The sequence below is a fragment of the Debaryomyces fabryi genome (genome assembly GCF_001447935.2).
Source record: "Debaryomyces fabryi strain CBS 789 chromosome Unknown contig00002, whole genome shotgun sequence".
Lineage (NCBI taxonomy): Eukaryota > Fungi > Ascomycota > Pichiomycetes > Serinales > Debaryomycetaceae > Debaryomyces > Debaryomyces fabryi.
Window position 1 is genome coordinate 84,410 of NW_015385428.1, and position 19,341 is coordinate 103,750.

The following is a 19,341-nucleotide window of genomic DNA, read 5'->3' on the forward strand; positions in this document are numbered from 1 at the left end:
ATAGATTGCGACGTTTCATCCGGTCTAGATCTTTGGGATGCAGTGGCCCTATTTGTATGTTAGTATTGCAATACACAATGTATTTTAGACAAAATTTTTACTTACTCTTGATGCCTTCTTTTGTATGGAGGCTTTTGAGATGGCGGTAATCCTATCATTCGCTTACCAAGATTGTTGGTATTACTATTTGTTAATGTGGGACCAGGACCAGGACTAGCTCGGTTCATGACCTTGGAGGGTCCAATATTAGTCCTAGGCTTGTCACTTGTAGCTTGGGTCACTTCGGACCTTCTCACTGGCACAGATTTTGAGTGGTCAAGCGTTCTTCTAATATTCGGTGACACATATTTAGCATCAAATTGTGGAATTTTAGATGCATCCTTTGGTGCCTGTTGTAATGCATCTGCCCGTTTTGCGCTCACGAATAATGCTGGTTGGTCTGGAATCTCTTGTGCGTTATTATTTGTGGGGTTCGACTCACTATTTTTGTTTGAATTTTCACTATTTTCGGCATACGAACTTCTTGCTACTAGAGCAGGATCGTCAGTTCCACCATTTTGTCTGTTCTTATGAATAAGCATTTGTAACTCGTAATCATCTAGTCCATCGTTGTGGCTCATTTCTTCGTCATCCATAGGAAGGTCATCACTAAATACAAGTGAATCATCAAAATCACCTACTATGTCATAATTTTTAGGAGCTGGTGTATAATTACTAGAAGCTTTATGGCTATGCTTCTGAGGCCCACCAGGTTGAGATATGTTGTTTGCTCTTGCTTTTGTATTATTATCTCTATGCTGCGACGTGGAATTGGGTATGTTGAAGTTCTTATTAGAAATTGGAGTCTGCAAGGTATTTGTTGAGTTACTCGATATTTTTTGGTTGTTTTGGGCATTATTTCTATTATTTTCATTGCTGTTTGTTGTTTCATTATCATTATTTCCCTTAGGAATGTTGTTGTTCGAAATATCGGTATTACCCTCTCCATTTTCATGGATACTTACTCCAATTGTTTGTCTTTTCTTCATCTCACGTTGGGCAATTAAAGGGTCTCTGTGGAAGTTGTCAGCTTCTAATTCTGGAGCTGGCAACCGAACTTTTTGAATCTTAGAAATAATGGTTCTATCATACAAGCAATTACCCAAAACATTACCAAAACACCTCAAACATCTCTTCAAACCATCTGTGAATGCCTCCTTCTTACATTTCTCAAACGCCATTGCCTTGTTCTTTGCATTGTCGATATATCCGTATCCAAAATCTTCATGATACGTGCCGTCCTTAATCGTAATTCTAACCACGACTGAAAGTCCCATAGAAATACGCCCTGTGTTTCCATGTGTGTCGAAATAATCTACCTGAGAGCTTATTAACTCTGAACACCATCCGTTAAACCCAAATATTTCATTCGCCAAATTAAGCGCTCTCCAACCTTCAATATAAGAAACCTTTTGCCCTCCACCTCCCGGGCGAAAACTGACATACTCTGGTCCTAATACTTTATCTAGCAAATACTGGATTCTCTGATGCTCTTCTTCTGTATAGGGAACTGGTTGAAAGTTTCTGTTTGGAGTACCTTGTGCATTCTTATATTTCGTGTCTTTAAAATGTGAATAATTATACATAGAACTCGCGTTATTTGAAGGAGGCCCATTACTGCCACTACTGTTGTTGTTCATTGTTAGGCTATACGGTTCGCTTTCCACAATCAATGGTTACTTGTCAATCAATCTTCTTTCCTATATTTATTATAAATATAAAGATCAAAACGCCCTCTGGTGTTGTTATTATATTGGTACTCGACACGACTTATGATTTTTACGTGTGCTCCATATTAGTAAAGGAACTATCGATACTCATAGAGACTATATTCATTATTAGAAGAATCTTCTGAGATAAGATAGTTAGTGGACGCTGTTTATAGGTTGGATTATATTATTTTAATGAAATATATATATTCAATCTCGTTTTTTATGGAAGTATGGTAAAAGGAAGGTGAGATATGACTTGTATGACAAGTTTAAAGGAAGAGAAGAGACCTTTAAATCCACTGAATAAAATTGAACGACTGAGCGATAGAGAAAAGGAACATGAGATAAATAACGAAAATGCTTCAGGGTCTGCAAATACTGCTTGTGACCTTGTTAGCCCGGAGAGGAACGATTATGAAAAGCACTTGCAAGAAGTGCCAAAAGACCAACCTACAATGATAGTGAGTTTGCCAGTTCCACGAAAAGGAGTCGCTAATAGTAAGGATGGTAACTCAGATGACGTTCAGAGAAAATCACCAGCTCAAAAGGAATTGAATTCTGTCCAAAGGAAGAAGCAAATAGCGGAATATAATTCACTAAAACTCAAAGAAGAAAGACAACAACGATACAAGACACGATATGGCGATGGGCCAGCGTTTCTATATGGAAACTGTGACCCTTCCAGAGTGTCTACGAGCGACGAAGACGGCACGCCGCCGTCGAAGAGAAAAAAGAGGGTCAGCTTCGAATTTTAAGCATTGCCTACCCATAACACCCACATTATAGCGTAATAATCCTCATCTGAGCGCTTAATAAACGACGACAACAGTCAATAGTCATGAGTTTTGTATTTATTTCCTATGTATTATATTTCACTTTAATTATACTAAATTACAGATATTTGTAGGATTTCAAACCACCATACTCCAGTTTAACGTCTAAATTACAGCATATTATATTATTTTGGTTCTATTCATGTTGATGCAACGGTACATTTCTTAATAGTGTTCTTCTCCTCTATTTTCTAAGCTACACATCTAAGCTGGAAATTAATGTAATGTTATCACCCTTGAGTAGTATCCTCCCTAATTCTTCTTTGGATCCATCATCTGTATTCACCTCTATAGCATCATCAATTACAACGTTCATAAACTCATCAAACCCTCTTATCTTTCCTTGTATTCTCAGATGAGTTTGTTCGTATAGCCAAATAGTAACTGGTGATTGTTGCTGTAAATATTTAAAAATAAGATTGATTGGGGGAATCATCGTCTTCTTATTAGTTTTGGCAGTCGATAACATCTTGATTTTACGTGATTATGCGCTGTTTCTTTCTGGTATTCGATTAGTTTATGATAAAGAGTGCTTTTTGAATTTTATATCGACTCTTCTCGTGCGCGTGATTATGAATGAGGTTTTATTTACATAATATGATTTTGCAGAAACATATCTATAGAATTTACATTCCTTATTCATGGAAGGTCCTCCTGGTGATTTAAAGCACTTGTTTATAGAGTGGCTTCAGGAAGCCGCTATAAATGCTACAAAAAAGGGCACAAAAGCTGCCTTATTGTATAATAAATCACTAAGTAGTGTTAGAAATTACCCGCTGCCAATAAATGATCCCAAAACATTGAAGCTGGTGCAGTTCGTGGGAGACAAGACATGTGTCTACTTAACAAAAAAACTCGAAGAATATTGCAAATCAAATAACTTTGAACTCCCAGTGGCATTCGGAGGTGTAAATAATGGAGGTGCAGGTGAAAAACGAAAATACGAAGTAGTAGATACATCAGACTTGGTTGGGGCCAAACCTAAAAAACAAAGAAAACAAAAGCAGTACATACCTAGGAAAAGATCTGGCGGATACGCCATACTATTGGCGCTATATTTCGGGGATAAAAGGAAAAGTGGTTTAACCAAGGAAGAGATAATTCAGCGTGCAACTCCATACTCAGATAAATCATTTAAATCGAATCCTTCGGCGAACGAATTTTATTCAGCATGGAGTTCTATAAAAAGCTTACAAGCGCATGATTTGGTTGACTCCTCTGGTAGAAGCTCTAAATCGTATTTTCTCACGGAGGAAGGGTATGAACTTGCAAAACAACTAAAGGTTACGGAAGGGTTCGAGTCGTCGCCAATTGCAAACAATATTGCTGATTTATCTTTTGATAATCAAGTAAGAGTAACTCCAGATAGTTCGTATTCCAAATTAAGTCAACAATTGGATAGTTCGCCATTAAAGAATAACAAAGATAAATCTGCCTTCAATCACAAACGGTTTAGCTCCACACGGGAACGCATGGTAGACTTTTCTCTGTCCCCACGTTTAATTTCCTCTCCATTAAAACCCAAAGATTTGCCTCTTAGGGAAAGCCCAGCATCATATAACACTTCACAACCACTACAAGCGAGGGAGTGGGCAGAGGACCCAAATCAACCATTGCAAGAAAGAAAGGTGACTTCAAAAGATGACGATCAAAACAATATTAAAAAGCATGTAAGATTAGTACATGATGCCTCAAATAGGGTCTATGATGGCACAAAATACGATATATGGGTCCCGGGCGAGTATGATATTATTTTAATTATAGATAATAGAGAGATAAGATCACAGAGAGATCGTGATTTCTTTCAGACACGTTTGACTAGTCTTAAGATTGAATGCGATGTAAGGCCATTATCAGTAGGAGATGTAGTATGGATAGCAAAACACAAAAAGACTAGGAAAGAGGTGATTCTAAATTACATATGTGAAAGAAAAAGGTTAGATGACCTTGTGTCATCCATTAAAGATGGAAGATTTCAAGAACAGAAAAATAGATTGAAGAAATCTGGAATGAAACAGCTCTATTATTTGGTAGAGGACGTTGCGACAAGTGAAATGAATAAATTTGGTGATATGACGGACGCAATACAGACTGCTATGTCTATGACAATGACGATTTCCAATTTTTATTTGAAAAGATTCAAATCTATCGAAGATACAATTGCATTCCTCGCGTCTCTAACCCAAGTAATTAAAGATCAATTTGCAAAGAATAAGACGAACCTTTTGGTTCTCAAGGCCAGATCAATAAAGAACCAAGCGGAATACAGTCAGTTGATTGTAAAATTCAAAGACAATTTCGAAAACAGACGTACACTGTATGAATGTGTACATTTATTTTCCACCTTCCAAGATTCTATGGGAAAGACTGGTATGATGACCGTAAAAGAAATCTTCATATTGATGTTAATGGGAATCAGAGGCGTTTCGTTAGAAAGAGCCATAGCAATTCAAAATCATTTTAAAACTCCCAAGAAGCTCATAGAATTTTATTTCATCGAGAACAATCATCTTAGTGAGCTAGAGAAGAAACAGCTAATGATGAACGTTTTCAAAAACGAAATAGGTAACAAAAAGATTGGAAAAGTATTACTGGAAAAGATTTACGATGTTTGGGGATGTAGCTAAGATTTTGTTGAGGTAAATAACGCAATTGGTAACTAGGAATCTATATAGAAGTGGTTATTTATCTATTATTATCATGTTTGGTCGTGTCTGTGATAATTTGGTGAACTGAAAAAAACTTGGATTTTTTTTTCAATACTTGTAGTAACCGTCGTAAAAGATACTTTGATAAGTAGATTAGTATATTACATTTAGACAATATGGGAAAGCGTACCCTCAAATTTGGTGGAAAATCAGGTATCTTACCAAAGGTTCGTCCTGTTTTCAAAAGATATCCAATCAGGCCAAAAACGGATGAAGAATTAGCTGAAGAATCCAAAGTAGAACAAGGATTTGCTGAAGGAGTCCCATTACCTGCTAAAAAAGGATTTACATTCCACCGTCAAACAATAGAAAAGCCAGTTGTTACTGTTGAAGAAAGAATCAAGAAAAACATAGACGAAAGAAAACCCCAAAATATTGATGAATCAAAATTAAGTCAAGATGAAATATGGAAGTTGAAAAGAGACGAAATTCGTCGTGAGCACTTGAGAGAAGCATATTTAAAAGAATCTAAAAGATTACAAAGAATTGATGAGTTGAAAAAAATACAAGCTGAAAAAGAACTTGCTACTAAAGCATCACAATCCATTTATGAAGAAACTGAGGCAACAAAGTTAACATTGCCTACCATTGATTCATATTTGAGTGGTCCTATTATGAGGCAAAGAACTGAAGAAGAGCAGGAGATAGTGACTGAGCAAAGAATCTTGAACAGAAAAACCAAGGAATTATTCGTGAAAGAACGTAAGACGAACCAGTTGTTAGAATTATACCATGCGGCCGCTAACTTCATCACCACTGAAGAAGAATTGGAACAAGCCATCAAAGATGCCTTTGAAGTAAACGTCAGTAAGTTTGAAAGCAACCAAATGATCATCGAAAACAAGCTTTCTGGTTACTCGCATGCTTTTTCCAATATCAACACCAATGAGGGATTAGTTTTAGATGAAGTATTGGGTCAAGTCAATGGTCAACCTGGTTTAGAAACTGTCAAGGATACTTTAGATGGTGAAATCGAGAGATTGAAACGTGAAGCTCAACTTGCGATCAATCAAAGACCTCATTAACATGGTTTTTCCACCCATTTTGCTATAACTAAGATAATATCATACTTAAATAGTGAATATGTACATAGCCTTTCATAATATAAACTATCATTTATCAATTTATGTCTATCTCTTCTATTTATGCCATTTGAAATTTATTGTCGTGTTCTCACCATGATTCGAAGACTAAAATGTTCTGAAAAGTCCTTGAAATCTAAGAAACATGCCTAGCTAACAAACTTTATTAATAAGATACAATGTCATTTAGGCCAAGGTCAAACTCTCTGACTACCAAGAAGGCTGCATCGTATCAATCGTACTTTGCTAAGGTCCTAGCAAAGAGATTGAAATATTTAAATAATATTAATGCGTTATTGGCCATTATTATTTCAATCAGTCTAAGCTTACCATATGGCAGATTTTGGTGGAACTTTTTATTAGCTTTCATATTACGTGGTCCTTTGATATTTATTGCATTGTTCACTATCAAACTTGCTAGAGACAACAATTCAACTGTGGAATTTTCGACATTCAAAACATTAGGTTTGCAAGTTGCTAAAACCTTGTTATCAAGAAAATTTGTATTGAATTCCATTTTCTACGGTATATCAACATATATATTTACCTCCATTTTCATATTTCAATTACCATTCACGTTTGATTACTATCTTCTTTCCAAAGAGTATCAACAAAGACCTTTGGTTAATGATGAATGGGTATATTATTGGTTCTACTCGTTTTACCTTGCGATTGCTTACAGTACTCAACATTTGATCTTTCAGCGTAATAGATTACTGTTTCAATACGGTGTGACTAAGGTCAAACCAGAAGATGCATTGTTGAAGAAAGTTCCGAAGTTGATAGGAAACACTATTGTGCTCAATTCTGTGATTTGTTTTAGTGGACCCATTTTATACTATTTAATCAGATCCTTCATCTACAAATTAAACTGGTTTGTGATCATTATAATAGGATTGGACTCAAATCTTCCTAGCTTTCGTGTTTCGTTGAAGACAATGATTCACCTCTCGTATGTTTCGGCACATATTATATTTGCATGGGAAGTCGTGAATCATATTTATAATGTATATGCTACTATTGGCTGCTTAGATGGAAGTAAACCTATTAGTACATATAGTGCTGATCCTATTAATACATTACTTTCAGGTGTTCGCAATGTTGAACCTGAAAATCAATTGAGTCGCCTAACAGCTTACCAAGAATTAGCTTATATTTCGACAACTAGTGATCCTGAAGGAGTCAAGCTTCGAAATGCTATATATAATGCACATTCCAGAGGAGGTTTTATTTGGCCTGCCATTTTGGACGAATGTTCCTTAATTATTAAAGAGGCAACCCTGAGGATTAATTATCGTTCTGGGGCTGATTTAAAGGCTTTGAAACAAAATCAAATATATGTCAAAGATGATTTCCGTACTTCACTAAAATCTAGTGACGAAATATTTGGAAACTCCTTTACTTTGAGTCCAACCCCAAATTCTCAATCGTCTCCTATACCAAGTATGAAGAAATATGATGAAAAGGTGGACAGCAAACAAAATGCAAGCGTTAAAAATATAAAATATTCACCCATATATAATTTTTTCGACCTACAAATTTGGACCCCTGTCAAGACGATTTTTTCTTCAAATATTAAGATCACAACTAATGAAAATTCGAAGACAAGCCTCCTCAATTACTTTGCAAATATAACAAACGAGGTTAAAAAGCTCTATTTTGAGTATCACAACCACTTTCTCGCGACACACATGGGGGTATTTTTTAGAATAACTATTAAAAGAGATACAGAATCTAGAGTGGTCAATCCCGTAAATTTTGGCAATGCAGTGATTGCAATTACAAATTTGGTCATACATGCAATAGAAGAAGATAAGAACTCTACTGTCACAAATAATCATATTTCGGAAATCTTAACTCTCCTCGAAAGACCAATTAGAGCTTGTAGTAACTATACTGACTTGCTTCCTACCAGTGTCTATTTGACTCAAGAACAAAAGAGAGATAAAAACTTAACTAAGAACCATTTAATAGCTTTGTTACATGATTTGACTATGAATGAATTTTTCCAGGTTTGTATTAAGTATAATTATAAATTAAATGATTTGGTCTTATCATCAAGAGCCTTTAAGTTAGCTAAATGGGTTATTGATGTGGCTATTGCTCAAGAACAACAGAAGCATAAAGGTAAACAAGGGGCAGCTTTAAGTATGCAAATTTAGATCTGATTTCATGTATGTATATTTACACATTATATATTAACTTCATTTAATAAATAATCATTCGAATGCATTTTAACAAAAGAAACCAAATAAAAACTACTTCAATTTTGCCCATGATTATCGTCCTTATGATTTTTTTTATTTTGATGAGGTAAAGTGTCTAATAAAACAGGCTTCAAAACCTGTTCATCAAACTTTGTAAACCACTTCACATGCTCTTCTGCACTTAGCAAAGCCCCCAATACACCACTATTAGCAGGATCGTTTGTACTAATGTTTGAATTAGAAGTCATATGGTTACCCAGTAACAAGTCATCTACATCGCTTGCATTTAGCTCTTCTTCATCATTCATCAAGTCGGCAGATGAACTATTGTGAGAAGGTGTTCCTATTGGATGCGAACTGTTTGAACCCACGGTAGGCTTGAATGATGATAGACTTACAGATGAGTCGTATCTAGCATCATCCTTATAAATATTCTTTCCTGGTGTGTTTATGTTTCTTGAGCCTGCATCAATGCTTGTGGTGGAATTACCAAATCTTCTATTTCCCAACATACTTGGAGTTGAATTTAAGGCTGGGCTGGTTAAAGGTAATCTGGGTGCCTCTATGTCGAATTCATCGTCTGAATCATCATGTTCGTCCACGCAGCCAACTCTAATTCCTAAAAGCTCCAACATCGACGCAGTTGTACCACCAAATAATATAACTGTCAACACGACAACAACTAATACAGTGGCCATCAAAGTCCATTTTGCTTCTCCTTGAATTCCCATAGCCAAAGCGACACCAACCGCACCTCTCAACCCAGCCCAGAAAATCATCATTTGATAAGAATGACTGATTTCATCAGGTAAGGATTGCGATGAAATACCACCGCTCAATGCTGATCTACTGGTGAATTCCTTAAATCTTGCCTTGTACAAGAAATTTAAAAGTCTTGACAATGGGAAGACAGCCAGCCATCTCGCAATACAAATCAGAATGAATGAAATTATAATAAGCAATGGCTTGAATACCAATTCCACTTCGGTAAAAAGGGACAATCCAAGGTATATGAAAATAAAATTTTCGGATAACTGAGCCAATAATTGGAAAATATATTTTGTAGCAATCTGTGTTCTCCTCGACATATTAAAATATGCATAATGTTTTAAAGTAATACCGCAGAATAATAAGGAAACAATTCCAGACATATGAGCACCATTGGAAAAAAAGTACGATTCATAAGCAAATAATAAAACTAGGCATGTTTCGATTTGAGGATATCTTCTGATGTGTGAATGTTTCAAGATTAACGCAACCAAAATACCCACTAAAATTCCAATAATGGTAGATATGGTAAAAGACATTAAAAATAAACCTATACCTTCGAAAAAACTCGAAAAATGAAGTGGCTTTCCGTGGAACTTCTGACACGTCTCGAACATAACGATGGAAATGGCATCATTTAACAAGGACTCGCCAAAAATAATAGTGTATAGTTTTGGATCAACCTTATAAGCATTAAATATGGACAAGATAGTGACAGGATCAGTTGCGGACAAAGTGGCTCCTACAGCCAATGCATCCACAAACTCCAAATGAATCCCATCCAATCCCAAGGCAGTCCATATATAAAGGATTGTTCCTAGCACCAAAGCAGAAATAAATGTCCCGGGAATAGCAAATGTCAAAATCGATCCAAAATTACGGAAGAAATTCACTTGATGCAACTCGTACCCCGAGTTCAAGATAATGGGCGGTAACAAGATGTTGAAAAAATACCCCGAATTAAACTTGACCGCATCTTGGATGTAATGCCCCGGCGAAACCCTAATTATCAACCCTACAATCATCCCGTAGAAAATAGACAACACCGTCTCATGAATGGCCTTGATTCGTCTCTGTTGGAGAAAGTACGATGACCACAACGCTGCACATAGCAAAAAGAGTAAGATAAATAACGCCCACGACGAAAAAATCTCCTCTGTCACCGGGTTCGAGTCCTCAAGCGAATCGTCCGGTTGTGTCACATCTGGAACGTCATCGTCCAAATCCTCATTCCCCTTCAACGCTCTCTTCAATAGCACCTTCGCTGCCGTTAGCACAATACTAGACATATTATATGTTCTATGATTTTGCTTTCTATTCTAGTATGTCTAACCTGTGTATATAGCACAACTGGAGCAATATCTTCAAATGCTTCCACTATATTCAATCAGCTCCAATTTCAAACTAAAAAACGTAAATATCTCACTAGCAGTAAATAACGTGTCAAATCCTATTAAACTTTTCAATCAAACGTCCCAGAGTATTCACGTTTGTCTAAACTTTACAATTCCTTCGGATACACTTATTTTCAGATGTATCTTCTAGAAAAATCAACAATTAACTAATCTTGTTACGGTACCTATTTGTTGTATTCTGGCGGTAATTACAGATAAACGAAATACGGATTTTGTTTATGTAATCACTGGGAATATTCTCATCGCGTCAGAAAAAGTGTCCCATTTAAAAATGTTCTAAAAATACGTCATCTAGCCACCGTTGAAAGGTATCACGTGTCTGTACTATTATGATCTAAAAAAAATTTAACAAGCCACATGGTAATACTGGCTATCCATATTTGTAGTAGAAGCTGGTCTATAAACAAGTATCTAAGTAGCGGACTAGGTAAGCCTAGATAACTGCATTAAGAAAAGTAGAAGACACCAACTTAGGGACTTAAAAGAGTAAAATATTCGGTCGTTTAAAAAAAAGAGATTCATTAGCAGTTGATATCTATTCATTCGCTTATTATTATGACATACGTTAGAACACTTGACGGACAAGAAACAAAGAGAAATATCTATGGTACTAGCACATCGCAAATCAATCCCAACTATTCGAGCTCGGACTTGTCAAATGTAAACTATGGGACCAAGGGACCTAATTACAAGTTCCAGAAGCCAGGGCTGTTGGGGCTTTCTAATAGTTTCGCTCCATTCCAGTTGCCTCCTACGCCTCCGTTTTCGAACTCGAGTACACCTGTGAAGGAGGCTGACTCGTTTGTATTTATTAGTCAAGATACGAAGCAGAAATGGTATTTCAAGTGGCTTCCACCCATGGATCCTAAGATTGTAGGCCTATGCTTGTGCTGGTATTTTTGCTCGATTATATCTAACAATTCTACAAAGTCAATATTGAGAGAGTTTCGCTATCCCATCACGCTTGCACAGTGTCAGTTTTTGTTGAATTCGGCATTCTGCATTATTTTGTTCGCATGTCTCTTGTATTTGAAGAATAAAGGGGGTCAGGACAAAATCAACAAGTACTTTCCGGTGGGGTCAATTCCAAATATGCATGAGGTGAGCAGCATCAAAACACTTATCACCCCAACACCATTGATCATCTCGACCACGTTATCCATGGGAATATTCCAGTTCGTGGGACATATCACATCACACAAGGCCACATCAATTATACCTGTCTCAATGGTACATACTATCAAGGCGTTGTCACCGTTAACCACTGTGTTGATTAACCGTTTTGTATTTCGGACAAAATATAAAATTGTCACGTATATTTCAATGGTTCCATTGATATTTGGGATCATGCTAAGCTGCTATAATCCAAAACATTTAAAAAACGAACAGTTATATTACAAAACTGGGATTACTTATGCATTTATTTCAATGTTAATATTCGTTATTCAGAATATTTCAGCCAAAAAAAGTTTGACATTTACGGAAAAATCGACTGATTTACCGATGTCAAAAGTCAAGGATAACAAAAAGGTGGATAAATTAACTATTTTATTATTCTGCTCTATCGTCGGATTTGCATTTACGTTACCATTCTACTTGTACCTGGAATGTGTAAACCCTCGTGTTTCAGTCACTGAATTGACTTCATATACCCTCTCATTGATAATACTTAATGGTTTGTCCCATTTCTTACAATCATTGCTTGCATTTCAAATACTAGGATCGATATCTCCTATCAATTATTCCATTGCTAACATTATGAAGAAATTGCTATTATTTTGGTCTCATTTCTTTGGGAAAAACAGACTATTTCGTCTAACCAAAGCTATGGATTGGTATTTACCATTATAGGTTTGTACTGCTACGATAGATGGGGAACTAAATAATTGAATATGTAATGGCTTTTAATATATGATATCTACCTAAAATACTTAATGTCCACTGCCATCGGTGTTCAAAAGCTTCTTGAAAATATCACCGAAAGCGACCATGAAGACAGTTTGCCAGACACCTAAACCAATTCTTGGGGTGACTCCTCTATATAATCCCTTGATACCATTATTTTTGTAAATGTACGAGAATGCACTACCAACACCTAAGTTCTTAGGTCTGTTAGGGTCGTTAGTCTTAGATTGCATTTCAACTCTGATGACTTCGATTGGTTGATTCCAAGCAGATAAACCACCACCGACAACAGATGATGCTATCTTTTCAACAGCATTTAACTTTTCGTTTTCCCCTTTACCAGTAAGACTTCTGATTCCCTCTTCAGCCAATCTGGAGAAACCAAATCTAGAACCCCAGTTAGTCATTTGTCTAATAGCAACCGCATTTACACCCTTGTTAATACCTCTTATACCTTCTTTTCTGTAAATATCTTGGAAAACTTGGAATGAAGTTTGTTTAGGAACACCAGCCACAGCCACTTGCTTAGCTCTAGTGATTTCAACGGTCTTCATACATGTACAGAACCCCATAGTAAGATATGCCTGGGCTAAACCACCAGAAACACCACCACCCATACCAGCGAGGAAGTGGTTGGCACCCAATCTTTGGAATTGGTATTCAGCTTCAGCTGAAACGAACAATAAAACAGCACCTTTAGTAGATGCTTCGATCCATGCCCAAGGAATTAAACCTTGGTAGAATCCCAAAATACCACCTCTAGACCAAATCATCTTACCAGCTTGAACAATACTTAACGATCTGTTGGCGGCCATAGTAGTTTTGATAACTTCCAATGGTTGACCTAATGTACTAACTTCGGCCATATTTAACCCGGCACCGAGTAAAATATTGGAGAAGTTAACCGGCTTTTTTTCGATTTGCTTACCCTTCTGTGTTTCAATTGCTGCCATTATGAATAATAGTTATTTAGGTAACTTTGTTTAATGCTAGGAAATATATTGAAATAAAGAATTAGCTGAAAAAATTTTGATAGCGTTCATTATCTTGCCCCACTCTTTCCCGTGAGATTGTTTGTGCGATCGTCGGATCCGAGTACGCGCGACTGTCAGCCTTACTATTTCTCCAGACCCGGTGTAATCAGACGGTTCTGATAGGATATGGGAGTCAAATAGAACCTCTTACAAGATATGAACCTGAATTATACTATCTCAGTCCTAAGTCTTGGTCTCAATGTGTAGTTGTAAGCCATATAAAGTCATTGACTCATAAATGGTACGCAAATACTTTTCGCGTCTAAAAATGTAATTAACCGCTACTAAGAAGTATCATGTCTACACGGATTTACCTCCTCCATTGATATCTAACAATTCAGATCTACAATGAATTTGACTACTGTAAATTATCTAATAACTCATTCAATCTAATTAAATTTATGCTTTTAAGTGATTTATTGATTTTGCGTTCCGTTTCGATCTGACAGGTTCTAAGTTTTTACAATTTTTAACAAAATTCCAGAAATTCCACAAATTCTACAATCCTTACATTTTTCTCATTTTTCACAACTTTCCATCGTTCCGTACTCAATTATCGATTCCTAATTTGGCCGAATCTATTACATCCGTATGTAAAACTCACCCCATCCTCCATTATCTTGTCCACAACTCTAGCTAAAACCTACTTACACACATATACATTTCGGCCTCAATGAATTGATCAAACTTCCATATATTATTCAATTTCTATTTTCTTCGAATATACCTGTCCCTACCCAACTGCCCATTCATAACTCTCCTATTACCTTAGAGATTTGCATATCGTACGCACATCGGATAATACGATATGGATCACATGTTTTTCTCGGCATCAGTAGATATCACGCACGTCCCTTAATTGACCTTGAAAGTATTCGATCAATCCGTCGTACAATAGACTTGAACACAAAAGAAATTGTTGAATAAAGGTTAAAAAATGTTCCGATACATTACCGGTCGCTTATATTGAAAATTTGCACAATATACAGACATTTAAGGCGCGCAATACGGTCTCATTCCGACCTCATTCTAAAATTTTTTTTGGGAAAAAGAAACGCAGCATTATCAAAAATCTTTTCTCGCTCATATATAATACTTAATTTCCCCTAAGGTTCTCAATTGATTAAATCAGCACTTGAATTTCTAAGCGTTAAACTCACAATTATGGTCAGTCAATTTGCATCTTCGACCCAAAGCTCAAGCATTGGTGGATCCTCAAGTATACAAAAAAGAGGCAATGTCGCTACGTTGCAAACCACTGAAAATTTAACTGCCGTTGATGCCCATGGAAATGTATTCAAGGTCCCGGATTATAGTATCAAGGATATATTGAAGGCTATCCCAGCTCATTGTTACGAAAGAAGACTTGCTGAGTCAATGTACTACGTGTTCAGAGATATTTTTTGGTTAGTGACTATTGGATACGTTGCAAATAATTATATCCAATTATTGCCTAATGCGTTCACCCGTTTTGTTGCGTGGTCAGCATACGTTTATGTTCAGAGTTTGTTTCTCACTGGGATTTGGGTTTTAGCCCACGAATGTGGTCATCAAGCATTCTCTGATTACGGATGGGTCAATGACACCGTTGGTTGGGTTTTACACAGTTACTTGATGGTGCCATATTTTTCTTGGAAATTCTCGCACTCAAAGCATCACAAGGCTACTGGCCACTTAACTAGAGACATGGTGTTTGTTCCATACACCAAGGAAGAATATGTTAAGAGCAAGAACGCAAACCATATTGATGACATCGTGGGTGATTCTCCAATCTACACTTTATACCAATTAGTTGTCCAACAATTAGGTGGATGGATCGCATACTTATTCACAAACGTCACAGGTCAACAATATGAGAACAAATCAAGCTGGGGTGTTAGTCATTTCAATCCAAACGGTGCTATTTTCGAAAAGAAAGAATACTGGTATGTTTTGTTATCTGACGCTGGTATTTTAGCACAATGTCTTATTTTACGTACCTGGTACAATAACTTCGGCGGTTTCAACTTGTTAGTTAACTGGTTCCTTCCATATATCTTAGTTAACCACTGGTTAGTTTTCATTACTTACTTACAACACACCGACAGTCAAATGCCTCACTACGAAGCCCATCAATGGAATTTCGCCAGAGGTGCTGCTGCTACTATTGATAGAGAATTTGGTTTTGTTGGTAAGTTTATGTTCCACGACATTATTGAAACTCATGTCTTGCATCACTATTGTTCCAGAATCCCTTTCTACAATGGTAGAGAAGCTAGTGAAGCTATTAAGAAAGTTATGGGTGAACATTATCAACATTCTGACGAAAACATGTGGGTGTCTTTATGGAAGTCTGCTAGAACCTGTCAATATGTTGATGGTGATAATGGTGTTTTGATGTTTAGAAATGCCAACGGCAAGGGTCAAAAGGCCTAAATTAGAACGTGATAGATAAGATATATTTTCATTTCTTAACCTTTATATACATATTTATTCTAATTTGATGACTTATATGAGCAGATTGTAAATAATTACCTAATGAATGGAATTCCTGTTTTCACCTTGGTTTTGTAATTGGCGTAATCTTGTCCGAAGAAGCTAATTAGAAACTTCTCTTCAAACTCTATTCTGTTATTAAAGAAATTCCATAATTTAAAGACTCCTAATGCTAACACAACTAGATTTCCTAACCATAATTGAGTTCCAACAAACCACCAGAAAAACCCAAAATAACTGGGATGTCTTGAATATTCATATATACCCCAAGTTACCAATTTATGCTTATTCATATGCTCCCGCTGAATGTAATGATTGAATGATTCTTTGGCAGTGTACATAGCCAAAGTTCTACTAAATTGGCCAAGAATAACAACAGATAAGCCAACCATTGGAAAATCAACTATTAAACTAGGGCAAAACCAGGCCTTTCCTAATATTTCGAGTATTGAGACCGCATGAACCATGTGTAGATCAGTATCATTAAGTATAAATGAATCATCATCAGTCTCGCTATTGTTGAAAAGACAGGTACTAAAAAATTCTAATAGATAAAATATCAGTATAAAGATTAAGTAGCCATTCACTCTTGTTACAGCTGGACTATTAGTGATTATATTGCATGCATTTAAACCCATCATCGTGACATTTACCAGAATTAATATTCCTAAACTTAATGATTTAATTGCCACTATAGATAGATCAACTTTTGCGGGATCATATCGGGCATATTTGCTATACTGATTGTTACTTTGAAAATCCACGTTGTGTAAATTTGTCATTGGTGTAATAGGCTTAATGGTGAATTAAATTCTGTCTCAATATTTTCAGTGGAGAATTTATCTGATTGAATATAGACGCAACAACTCCAAGCTGATGGCATTATACGATACTAATCTCAACCCCCTACATGAGATAGTATTGACATCACTAGCATTAGGTGCTATTATAGGAACATCGCTTACATTATGCATAGTTCAAACAAATACAAAATTCATACCATTATTTGTGTATTTGATGATACTCTGCATCTATTTCTTTAATGAATTCTGTTCGACCGCAAAATATCAGACCAAAATAGTGAAAGCTAAACTGTTTTTAATATGGGGAAATAATGGAAACAAAGAGTTCCTTTTAATGCAAACAGCAACAATTTGGGAGTTTCTATTCACACGTAGTTTGTTCTGCGTTAAGCTATTACATGCAATTTTTGGAATTACGTTTAAAAAAGAGATAAATACATTTGCCATTGTACTTGGTCTAATGATGATCATTGTTGGTCTATTCGTAAGAACCCTAGCAATGAAAACATGTGGTACTTCATTCTCTCATTATATTGAAACCACCAATAGACAGCAGAAACTCATCACCACTGGCATTTATGCTTGGTTTAGACACCCGAGCTATCTCGGATTCTGGCTCTTCGCTATCGGGAGTCAGATGTTCCTAGGCAATTACATTGGCTTAATAATAAACATTGGTATCCTCAGCTGGTTTTTTAAAAGAAGGATTGAATTCGAAGAATGGTTCTTGATTCACCGAATTTTCGGAGACCAATACCTACAATACCGCATGAATGTCGGTAATTGGATACCGTTTGTTATATTGAAAAAAGATTTATAGTATATAATTACAATCCCTACAAACTCTTGTTCATGAATCTTCTTCTAGTGAATGCAAGCCAAAATTTACTTGGCGTATTTGGATCATCACCGTAGATTCTCTTCAACAATCTATCAGCCAATTCTTGCCTGAATTGCTGCAAATATGACCTTAATAAGTCTGCTTCATTCTTATTTGCTGGTGGTTGATACATTGAGTTTAACGGGAACCCAATGTCACCTGGTAACGAAAAGCTATCCAACGATAAATTATTCAATATTCTTGTGGCTTCCTTAAAATTAACTGATTTATTCAATTTGGACAAACAATCACTCACGAATAATATACCATATATCAATAGTCTATCAGCTGGGCCTTTGATTTCAAAATTCTTGAAAAATGAGTTTGCTCTGAATAAGTCTAAAGTCTCTTCGATAATATCATAGTCTTGCTGTGGTGGATACGATGGACCTCTGAATTTAGTATGAATTGGCAAAAGAGCAATATTTCCGACTAGCCTACTGTCTTCTGTCTGTTCTGTTAAGAAGGTTGAGTGGTATGCTGGCATGATGATGAATTAATTGATTGTATTAATAGGTGTAGTATGGGCTGAATCCATTTTTGATATTGACGGGGGTAAATCGGATTACATAATCTAAAATAAAACATCTATACACCACTCAGTACCCAAGATCTAAATGAAGATAAGTAGTGTGCTATTTTTGTAATAAGCAATAGGTGCAACGCCAGGGACACATTTGCTTCATAACATAAAACATTATATAATACAACTGTTGGACAAGCATTTAGAGAATAAACTGGCAGCGGGGAATTTGTGGATTACGAGGTTTTTCTGGTATCCCCGTGCTTGCTGTAGGCTATTAGGACTCTTATTAAAACTACAAGTATGGATTGGTGGCAATTTCGGGCAGAATAATTACCATAATCCGAGAATGCAATGCTTTGCATTTTCTTCCTTCACTAATTGTGCAACCCCTTTTACTAGGGACCGCCCTACAGTCGAGCATTGCTGCGAAAATATAGTTTCTACTTGGTGCAGCCTTTTGTGGTACTCGAGGTTTAACCCAGACTCCCCTCCGCCTTCTCCCTGAGCCTTGCGGGACTGAAAACAAAGTTGTTGCATACGAGGTTCTATTTGATGTGTACTTCTGGTCTACTCGTCATATTACCTATCTTGTTCGTTTTATTGTCTTATTGCCGTTGCTCTCACTCGCTGAGAATATGCATCCTCGCACAAACAACCCGAATTCGATATACTTATTACAAACTGTGCATATTCTTGTGCTCATGATTATTCTCTAATACATCACTAAAAGTGCCAGCCTTGCGCTATTTCATTTTCTATTTGTAGGGAGACTAGATGAAGAATCAAGCGAGCAGATTGGCTCCTTATAGAGAAATTTACCCTCCCATTACTTCTTTATTGGCTATACTTTAGACGTGCTTGTCTTGCAAAAATTGGTCTAGCCGCCAAGATCCCAGATTAGAATGTCGTGTATTCTTTTTTCTGTCAAGTAGTACAATGTCGTACGATTCTCGG

General features: G+C 36.4%; 12 protein-coding genes across 12 annotated transcripts; 6 read left to right on the forward strand and 6 right to left on the reverse strand.

The window, feature by feature from the left end:
• Positions 1-101: 101 nt before the first annotated feature.
• On the reverse strand, positions 102-1,679 carry RAD52 (recombinase; the record flags this gene model as incomplete). Its single annotated transcript, XM_015608988.1, has 1 exon — positions 102-1,679. The coding sequence occupies one exon, from the start codon at positions 1,677-1,679 to the stop codon at positions 102-104; it is 1,578 nt and encodes a 525-aa protein (XP_015470181.1).
• A 323-nt stretch (positions 1,680-2,002) lies between these two features.
• On the forward strand, positions 2,003-2,506 carry AC631_00159 (uncharacterized protein; the record flags this gene model as incomplete). Its single annotated transcript, XM_015608989.1, has 1 exon — positions 2,003-2,506. The coding sequence occupies one exon, from the start codon at positions 2,003-2,005 to the stop codon at positions 2,504-2,506; it is 504 nt and encodes a 167-aa protein (XP_015470182.1).
• A 274-nt stretch (positions 2,507-2,780) lies between these two features.
• On the reverse strand, positions 2,781-3,053 carry AC631_00160 (mRNA splicing protein; the record flags this gene model as incomplete). Its single annotated transcript, XM_015608990.1, has 1 exon — positions 2,781-3,053. One exon carries the CDS (start codon positions 3,051-3,053, stop codon positions 2,781-2,783), a length of 273 nt encoding a protein of 90 aa, XP_015470183.1.
• Positions 3,054-3,225: 172 nt separating this feature from the next.
• AC631_00161 (uncharacterized protein) lies at positions 3,226-5,211 on the forward strand (the record flags this gene model as incomplete). The annotated part of the gene is made up of 1 exon (XM_015608991.1): positions 3,226-5,211. One exon carries the CDS (start codon positions 3,226-3,228, stop codon positions 5,209-5,211), a length of 1,986 nt encoding a protein of 661 aa, XP_015470184.1.
• A 197-nt stretch (positions 5,212-5,408) lies between these two features.
• Positions 5,409-6,317, forward strand: AC631_00162 (mitochondrial 37S ribosomal protein PET123; the record flags this gene model as incomplete). Its single annotated transcript, XM_015608992.1, has 1 exon — positions 5,409-6,317. The coding sequence occupies one exon, from the start codon at positions 5,409-5,411 to the stop codon at positions 6,315-6,317; it is 909 nt and encodes a 302-aa protein (XP_015470185.1).
• A 236-nt stretch (positions 6,318-6,553) lies between these two features.
• Positions 6,554-8,536, forward strand: AC631_00163 (uncharacterized protein; the record flags this gene model as incomplete). Its single annotated transcript, XM_015608993.1, has 1 exon — positions 6,554-8,536. One exon carries the CDS (start codon positions 6,554-6,556, stop codon positions 8,534-8,536), a length of 1,983 nt encoding a protein of 660 aa, XP_015470186.1.
• Positions 8,537-8,637: 101 nt separating this feature from the next.
• On the reverse strand, positions 8,638-10,638 carry NHX1 (bifunctional K:H/Na:H antiporter; the record flags this gene model as incomplete). The annotated part of the gene is made up of 1 exon (XM_015608994.1): positions 8,638-10,638. One exon carries the CDS (start codon positions 10,636-10,638, stop codon positions 8,638-8,640), a length of 2,001 nt encoding a protein of 666 aa, XP_015470187.1.
• A 681-nt stretch (positions 10,639-11,319) lies between these two features.
• Positions 11,320-12,615, forward strand: SLY41 (Sly41p; the record flags this gene model as incomplete). Its single annotated transcript, XM_015608995.1, has 1 exon — positions 11,320-12,615. The coding sequence occupies one exon, from the start codon at positions 11,320-11,322 to the stop codon at positions 12,613-12,615; it is 1,296 nt and encodes a 431-aa protein (XP_015470188.1).
• An 80-nt stretch (positions 12,616-12,695) lies between these two features.
• Positions 12,696-13,622, reverse strand: YHM2 (Yhm2p; the record flags this gene model as incomplete). Its single annotated transcript, XM_015608996.1, has 1 exon — positions 12,696-13,622. The coding sequence occupies one exon, from the start codon at positions 13,620-13,622 to the stop codon at positions 12,696-12,698; it is 927 nt and encodes a 308-aa protein (XP_015470189.1).
• Positions 13,623-14,867: 1,245 nt separating this feature from the next.
• Positions 14,868-16,118, forward strand: FAD2 (Fad2p; the record flags this gene model as incomplete). The annotated part of the gene is made up of 1 exon (XM_015608997.1): positions 14,868-16,118. One exon carries the CDS (start codon positions 14,868-14,870, stop codon positions 16,116-16,118), a length of 1,251 nt encoding a protein of 416 aa, XP_015470190.1.
• A 95-nt stretch (positions 16,119-16,213) lies between these two features.
• AC631_00168 (protein-S-isoprenylcysteine carboxyl O-methyltransferase) lies at positions 16,214-16,645 on the reverse strand (the record flags this gene model as incomplete). The annotated part of the gene is made up of 1 exon (XM_015608998.1): positions 16,214-16,645. One exon carries the CDS (start codon positions 16,643-16,645, stop codon positions 16,214-16,216), a length of 432 nt encoding a protein of 143 aa, XP_015470191.1.
• A 1,172-nt stretch (positions 16,646-17,817) lies between these two features.
• ARC18 (Arc18p) lies at positions 17,818-18,348 on the reverse strand (the record flags this gene model as incomplete). The annotated part of the gene is made up of 1 exon (XM_015608999.1): positions 17,818-18,348. One exon carries the CDS (start codon positions 18,346-18,348, stop codon positions 17,818-17,820), a length of 531 nt encoding a protein of 176 aa, XP_015470192.1.
• Positions 18,349-19,341: the final 993 nt, after the last annotated feature.